Source organism: Eleutherodactylus coqui, chromosome 1, assembly GCF_035609145.1.
Source record: "Eleutherodactylus coqui strain aEleCoq1 chromosome 1, aEleCoq1.hap1, whole genome shotgun sequence".
NCBI classification, from domain to species: Eukaryota; Metazoa; Chordata; class Amphibia; order Anura; family Eleutherodactylidae; genus Eleutherodactylus; species Eleutherodactylus coqui.
This window is the reverse complement of record NC_089837.1, coordinates 286,310,762-286,319,246: the sequence shown is the minus strand read 5'-3', so window position 1 is coordinate 286,319,246 and position 8,485 is coordinate 286,310,762. Positions and strand designations below refer to the sequence as shown.

The following is an 8,485-nucleotide window of genomic DNA, read 5'->3' as shown; positions in this document are numbered from 1 at the left end:
CTGTCACAGAGACCATCGGCTTGCTTCTGACAAGCCGATGGTCTCTATGGCAACCTGTAAACAAAGCAGGAGATTGCCGATATGCCGGCAATATCTTCTGCTGGTTTTTCAAAGCCCTTGCTTTGTTCTTTGTGGGACTGTGCAGGCAGAGCACACTGTCACAGCTTGTGGCATTGTGCTCTGCAGCTCCCATAGTGATACATAGCCCGGAAATCTTCTGGGCTATGTCACTATGAGCAGTGGAACTCGTCCCGGAAAATTTCCGGGCGTGCCACTCAAGGGGTTAAAGGAGGCTCTAGTACCCTTTCAGGCTGGCTCTAGCTTGGCTGCAAGATGTGATACAGGTTCCATGTGGTATCCTGCAGCTTACTGGTTAACATTTGCTGTAACTGAGCCTTTAGAATATGCAAACTTGGAGGCTGGTCCCACATATTTTCTGCTAGCTGATATACCAGGCTTTGGCTGAGTTAATGTAGTACAGTTGTTTACCTGGAAACTTTTATGAAGTCGTGGCTACTTCAGAGGAACCGAGGAATAAAATATGTATACACACAGAGGATCATTAGATTCTCCTCAGACTGCATGTACCGAAGTCCCTCTGCAAAATGTGCCCCCAATCTACTCTCCTCACTTTTACCCTTAAATCTAATGCCCCTTTTAATTAAAATTTACCTCCGGACTGGAGGTTGCAGCCTCTTCTTAGCCTCAAAGGCATGCTCCATCCCTGCAGTCCATGGCCACTACCTTATGTACTTTACAGCCTTTCAGTATATACACACAGAGGTCAGTTATATTCTCCTCAGTATATACACAGATGTGAGGTAGATTCTGCTCAGTATATACACATAGAGGAGCGTTACAGTCTACTTAGTATATAGACATAGACGTAAGATAGATTCTCCTCAGTATACAAATAAGGCTTTATGGTTTCTGAGAAAAGAACTCTCCCATGCATCAAGAATTATTGCAGTTTTTCACTCAGAATTAAATATTGATGTTGTGACCCCTTTACTTTTCCCTTTTAGGACAGAAAGAATAGTTAAGTTAGTGAGGTACAGATGTGTGTTAATAGTTACAATTAGAAATGAGCGAGCATACTCGCTAAGGACAAATACTCGAGCTCGTGTGTTGCCGAGGGGGGGTGAAGAGAGAGAGATCTCCCCTCCCCCCCCCCCCGTTACCCCCCACTGGCACTGAATCTTTTCTCACGACCAGGCAGGAACTCGAAAAGAACAATACTCGCTCAAGTATTTGTCCTTAGCGAGTATGCTCGCTTATCTCTAGTTACAATACATGGGGGGGGGGGGGGGGGGGAGGGTGTCACTTACTTTCATTCTTAGAATTGAATTATTAAGTTGTGACCCCTTTACTTTTCCTATATGGGACCTAAAGAATGGTGGTGCAAAATTTCAAGTTTGTACACCACCGTGAAGGTAAGAGAAATAGGTAAGTTACGTAACATAACTGCAAAAACTGGCTAAATTTAAATCAAAAAGGTCAATGAGGCCGTAGAATGCGTGTGAGACTTCATCTTCCTCAGTTTGAAAATTGATCAGGATGGAGAATCCATGCCAGAGATAAAACATAGGATAGCATTGGGGCGAAGCGCAATGCTAAATATGGACAAAATCTGGAAAAGTAGGGATATCGACCTAATGATTAAATGCAGGATAGTGCAAACCATCATTTTCCTCATAGCTATGTATGGATTGATGCATGCGAGCTGTGGTGCTGGCAAAAGCTGTTGTGAATACTCTGGATAGCAAGTGTAACAAACAGAAAAGTCCTGAATCGTATAAGACCCGATATATCACTGGAGGGCAAGATGACCAGACTCCAGCTCACGGAGGACAAGATGGCCGGGCTCAGGTTCACATACTTTGGCCATGTAATGCGAGCAAAGTCGCTAGAAAAATCTATAATGCTTGGAAAGATCAGTGGCAAAAAGAAGACCTGGCTGCCAAAGAACACGATGGCTTGATACTGTCAAAGCGGATACTGGCATGGATATCACACAACTGAAAGAAGCATTGCAAAACCAAAAAACATGGAGAGAGCTCGCCTTTAGGGTTGTGAATGACTAACAACATAACATAGGGGGTCACTATTCGCACTTAGAATTGAATAATCAAGTTGCGACCCCTTTACTTATCCTATTTACAATCTGAAGAATGGTCTGCCAAACTAAGTTTGTGCAGTACAGATGTGTGTTGCTAGTTACATTACATGGGGGGGCACTTACTTTTGCGCTTAGAATTGAATAATCAAGTTATGACCCCTTTACTTTTCCCATTTACAACCTAAAAATGGTTGTGCCAAATTTCAAGTTTGAATGACACTGGGAAGTTAGAGAATTAGCGGCTAGTGTGCAGGGCACAGCCATGTGGCAATGCTGTGGAGGTATTCCTGTGACCGGTTTGCAGCCGAGCATTATCCTGCTGGAAAATGCCTCTTGGAAGCCCTGCCATGGGAGGCAACACGTGTGGCTGCAGGATGTCCTGAAGATATTACCCAGCTGTCCCTCGTGCTACTACTAGGGATAATTGCCATATGTGATGGACCCCCAGACCATCACATCAGCATTGGGGACAGTGTGCTGGTCAACAGCAAAGGCAGGATTGAGGCGCTCACCTCTAGGTCTAGAGCCAGAGTCTCTGTCGCCAGTGCCCAAACTAAACCTGTATTTGTTGCAGAAAACAACCCAGTTTCACTCTGTAGCAGTCCAGTTTTGTTGTTTATATCACCACTGCAAGCAACGATAGGTGGCTGTCAAAAGGCGGCACATGAAATGGGCTCCGTAAGACCAAATGCCCTCCATCCAAGCACCTGGAAATGGTTCTGACAAATACAGGGGCCTGTAATGTTGGTCTGTTGATGGCAGCCTGAGCCCAGTTGCCTTATGTGTGTGTCCTCACAAATCCCCTGGTCCCAACACCTCCTAACAGTCTGGTTGGAACAGCCAATTTATTGATATGACCATCCAGCTTCTCACATTCCAAAAGTGCCGCCTCTCAAACTCTTTAAGTGGGCGAAATCTCTTTGATTGCGTTATATAGGAATGTCTAGTAGTCAACAAGCTCTACGCAAGTATAAAAGAGATATATTACACACAAGTAGTCTCTGAGAGTGTTTTTATAGGCCAAGGGTAGAACTTTAGGGGAATCAGCTGCCAAGACTGTTCATCCAATCACACCACAAGTCTAATCATTTGCATATCTACCTGAGATGTAGAAGTCCTGTTAAGAGCTTGAATTTTTTTTTTTTTTTTTACAGAGTGAATCAATTGGATTTCAATCCTTCTTCCATATCAGCATGAAACAGGGATTGAAATTTTTTTATATTCTTACCAGAATGATACATTTTCTGGTTCTGGGATCCTGATAGATAAAAAAAACAATCACTTTAGATGAACTGTTTTACATTTTTTATTCATGTATATTAACAGTTTAAAACTGCAATGTATTTATTCAAGAACACAGATGTTATATACTCATTACAATAGGATGGATGTACACTTTGGTCACAGACATCAAGCGCCATGCATGCTACAATCATATTGAACTTAGGGCGGCTTCAGACGACCGTATATGGGCCGGGTATTCACGCCGGCCGATATACGGCGCCTCTCTCTGCAGTGCTCTGAGCTCCCGCCCCCTCTGCACTTTTTGCAATGAGAGGAGGTAGGTCAGGGCGGGGCTAAGTTCTGGGAAATAGCTCCGCCCCCATCCCACCTCCCCTCATTGCAAATAGTGCAGAGGGGGCGGAGAGGGGGCAGGAGCTCAGAGCACTGTTCCTGGCACTTCCAGCCTCCTTCCCCTGCAGAGAGGGCGGCTGATATACGGTCGTCTGAATAAGCCCTTACTCAAGCATTGATAGGAAGAGGATTCTATTGTATTATGATTGGTCTGTTTTTATGTTCTTCACAAATTTGTTGTTTAACCCCTTAGTAAGGACGCTACCCATCCAAAATACAGAGGCTGCTTTACTGACTTCCAAAATAGAAGACTAAAGCCTTGAAAATGTATTTTTCATTCTGGACTTTATGTTTAGACTTCTTGAATAAGCTCAGACATGGTGGTTCTGTTGCACACACTACCCCAGTTAAAAACTGCAGTCTTATCATGATCATCATTAATCATTTTACACTACTTATAGCAGCAGTTATAGGATGTTCCTAGTAATACATCTTTGGAAAATCCAATTGTAGTACAACAGTGAACCATAAAAAACTACATCACCTTGAAAAAGATTGGACCTCGTTTATCAATACTGTCTAAGAGATGAAAGCTGTGCTCTGATAGGTTGCTATTGGCAACAAAGACAGCTTCTCTTTTAAACGCATGGGGTAAAATGAAAGCTGCACTGTGATTGGTTGCAGTGGGCAATAAATATAGTTTCTTTTAGTTTGGATCATGCCAAAGTAATTAACTCCAAGGAAGAAGAGTGGTGCTGTGAGTAATAAGGGGTAATCAACATGTCAGATAATTAACCAGATGAATTGCAATCAATTATCGGTTATAGCATAAACAAGAAGCACTGGCTGGAAGGAAGGAATTTGACAACCCAAGAAATTCATGGCATCATAAGATCGCTATCGGGAATGTATGGCCTCAAAAACAGATATTCAACCTTTAACCTGTGGGATCAGGCATCTGGAGAGAATGCGGGTATGGAAACTGTTCATAGAGGTCTAAATTTCAGTGGTGTGGTTACAGGTCATCCAAGAAAGAGTGCAACACAGAAAATAAAAATGGCCTGCCCGAAATAAGCCAAAAGACCATGCCACATTTTTTCCAGCAACTTTTAACCCTTTCCAATCCATTTATTTCCCCCAAGCTCCAATTTATTGGAATGTCCATTCAGCATTCTCCCTTCACCCTCCTGATCTTTGACAGCTGAGATCAGGAGGGTGTCGGCAGTCACATGATCGGCGGAGGAATGTGGAAATAATACTTCCACATTCTCTCTTCACCCTCCTGATCTAGGCTGTGAGTGCCAGCTGAGGTCAGGAGGCTCCCGGCAGTCATATGATCGCCAGCTGGAATGCGGCAGTGTTACTTCCGCATTATCACTGCATTACAAAGCGCTAATTGAGCGCTATGTAATGTGTAAAGGAGAAGGTAGAAGGGGTTAAAAACCATGCCTTCTCCTCGGGGGTCCCAGAGGAGGACCAGTGCAGGAGTGCATCTGCAGCCGATGTGTCTGACGAGCGGGTGCAGATTCACTCCTGCACTGCAGTTGCGGAACTGTTCCGACATCGGCGCTATAGAGGAAGCTCATGCTGTCAGAACAGGTCAGCCATTCAAGTGGAAAGGGTTAAATCGCATGGATCCAATGGGAACGTGACTGCTTCGCACGGCAGAAGAGTACTTCATCTAAATTGTGTATTTTTTTTGTTAAGCCTCTGGTATCACAGATCTTATTCCACTTCTATCTCTTCAGTCGTGTCAGACTCTTGGATACTCTGTTGGGCAGTCTTATTCAAGCATCTCTATTCTCTACGGCTGCTTTAAATTGCGTGATGTCCATTCCAGTGTCCTTCTTGATTGTGTTTAACCAAATTCACCTGTGGAGCTGCCTCTGTGATCAATGGGACTCAAGGAATATGAAGGTATTAACCACTTTGATTTCCTTGTTGCTGACCTTTATGTGTACTTCTTTTTTGGCAGCCGTCATGATTTTGGGACTTGAAAAATCCTTTGGGGATTGGAAAATCCCCGCCTCCAGGAAGCACTGCCTCTGATTGGCTCAGGGTCACGGCTCAGCCAATCAGAAGCAGCACTTGATGAATCAATTACAATCATTCAATGAATAGCTGTGATTGTCTGAGTGCTGTGTTGCTCAGCCAATCTGAGGCAGCATTTACTGGAGGTGTGGATTTTACAATCCCTCACCAGAAGAGATGCCTGAAGACAACTGCCAGGGACCAGGGAGAAAACACGGCGGAACTGACAGCGCTTCTTAGGTGATGTGGGTTTTTTTTTGTGCTTTTTCTTCAGCAGCTAGGGCTTATTTTCAGGACAGGGCTTATTTTCCTCAGACTGATAATGCACTCATCCATGTGTTGGTAGCCTCACTCTAAAGAAGTGTCTTCATTTCTGCACCACAAATTAAATAAAGAGTACATTCTGTCAATGCAATATTGTCAGCAATCATAAAGGCTATAGGGGGCCTACAAAATACTGAAAACCAGCTACTGTATCACTGTCTATTCTTCACAGAATATGTAACCTGTTACAAAATGGCTTTAATATAAAAATCATTGCAGGATGGAATTTTGTAAACAATTTGCCATAGGCAGATAGAAGCTGGATGCAGAGGCTGTTGTGCAATTTCAATATAGAATTGTAGAATATATTTAAAAAAATATTGATTTGTGTGCATAATTCCTACAGGTATTAGTGTATCTTGACGCCACCAGGAAGCTAGGGGTTTGACAGGGCTTGGATTCAGGCACGCCCCTGTCACACCCCCAGCTTCTGATTGGTGACTTCAGAAAGGTCCTAGCTGAACAGTGTGTAGTGCTTTGTGCTGTATGGCTGTATGGCTAGGAATTAGTGTAGCCTTTTCCCAAAACATCCCTAAGGCTGTAGCCAAGGCAAAAGTCACGGCACTGCTATGAGGGAGAACACACTGCTTATTGCTGTTGGGGGACTTACTGTGCAGGACGCAAGCGCATTTCATTCGCCCTTACCGGCGCTGTTCAGCGGTGAAACATTTGCAGCAACGGCTCTCCGCTTCCTCCTTGGCCTCGACTACAAGGGAGCGGAGGAAAAAAATTCTACACTGCAGCTGCCAGGGACAGGCACAGGGACCCCGGTAATAGAAGGGCAAAGTAAGTGCAGCGCTTTATCAGGGAGGGCGCCGCAGATGTCTCCGGGGACAGTAATAAGTGCTGTAGCAGTGACAGGGAGAAAGCGACGCTAGAGGGAAGGAGTCGCCGATGCAGCGCTGGCCACAGTCATGCTAGTGCTGCCGCGAACAGTGACACGGAGAAGACCACACAGCACCCTGAAGCTGTGACCACACTTCCACCGAAGCTGCTGCCGGGAGGCCGCTGATGAAGCGCGCTATACTTACTTGACCAGATCGCTGTGGATTCAGGACCTACTGTGAGAGAAATAAGAACCTATCACGAACAGGGATAGTTAACCCCCCCGTCCCCGTCAAGCACCTAGTATCTTGTCACCATCCACACTTCCGGTGGCGTCAAGATACACTAATACCATCCCTACATATAGCTATTTTCATATCTCTTCGGCTTCGTTGATTTTCAATTTCTGCATGAAAGTAACAAAATATGTGGTGATGCAATTTCTGTGTCATCCACTGTATTGTTTTTTCTTTTTAAATTAAAATCATGCGGTCTCTCTCTTTAAAGTCAATTGGGTAGGGGGGGGGGGGGGGGGGGGGGTCACAAAAACCGGGAGGGTATAAATGTTTAAAAAACATGCATTGTAGATTTATTGGGCAATCGCACAAGTTTTTGTAGGCATTATTGATTAAAGGAGCCCAAAATGCATATAAAACATGAATATATTTCAAATATCCAAAAGTACATGTTCAGAGATTTTTTTAAAAACCTTTCACAGTCTTAACTGTAGCTCAGGAAATGTGCAGAAAACCTGTTATTTTTTTGTTTTGTTTTTTTAATCAACAACTATCGTTATAAACTATAGCTATACCCATGCACTATTCTTTCATAAAAGTCAATAACAAGATCAGACTGATGAGACCATCACATTAGGATCTGATACATTGATTCATTGAGACTTGTGCACAAATGACCAGACTGGTTTATTGCATCTTCAAAGCAAGACTCTGGTGGATTGCTGTAATAGACAAAATGGATTTGGTATGCATCTGTGGCACTCTGAGATGAACATTTATACAATGATGCCACTAACAATGAACTTGTAAGTACCATAACAATTAAAATCACAAAAGTAATACAGGCAAATAGTATTTGGTTTTAGTCGCTGTCATATATAAGTTAGTCACTTTCGTCACTCTCTCTGCTGTCTTGATTACTTTTAATTTCTTGATATTGGTTACCAGCAACTGCTTCTTGTACTGGAGGACTCTTTTCAAGATTGCCATAAAGATGTTCATGCTCAGACTTCCATTTCTGAAATGCAGCAGAGTTCAAGTCTGAATTTTCCAGGACCTGGTTCAGTGATTGCAACTCTGAAAGCTTTGCCTATGGGAAACACATTACTAATTATATTACAAATTTATTTAGGAATTCAGGATTCAAAAGGGGTGCTCACACCAAGGACAATGCCTCTTAAAATATCCTTGCTGGGTGATGTGCTGATCTTCTTGAATTTAATAACATTACATATTATAGTATCTCGCTTACTTCAGTAGGGTTGATAATCCAGGGACTTATTCTGATTTGCAGTTGGAAATTCCCCCCCCCCCCCTAAAATAAGGAAAATTGGCTTCTACTCCTATTTCCCCCAAGTTAGAAACCCAGCATTAA

At 43.4% G+C, this 8,485-nt stretch overlaps 1 protein-coding gene across 1 annotated transcript in view; it reads right to left on the bottom strand.

The window, feature by feature from the left end:
• Positions 1 to 3,423: 3,423 nt before the first annotated feature.
• Positions 3,424 to 8,485, bottom strand: part of CNKSR1 (connector enhancer of kinase suppressor of Ras 1) — a 56,674-nt gene continuing 51,612 nt past the window's right edge. Inside the window, exon 21 of the mRNA XM_066572498.1 lies at positions 3,424 to 8,200. Coding sequence (XP_066428595.1) covers positions 7,994 to 8,200 — 207 coding nt within the window. The 3' untranslated portion in view covers positions 3,424 to 7,993. The remainder of the gene's footprint in view (positions 8,201 to 8,485) is intronic.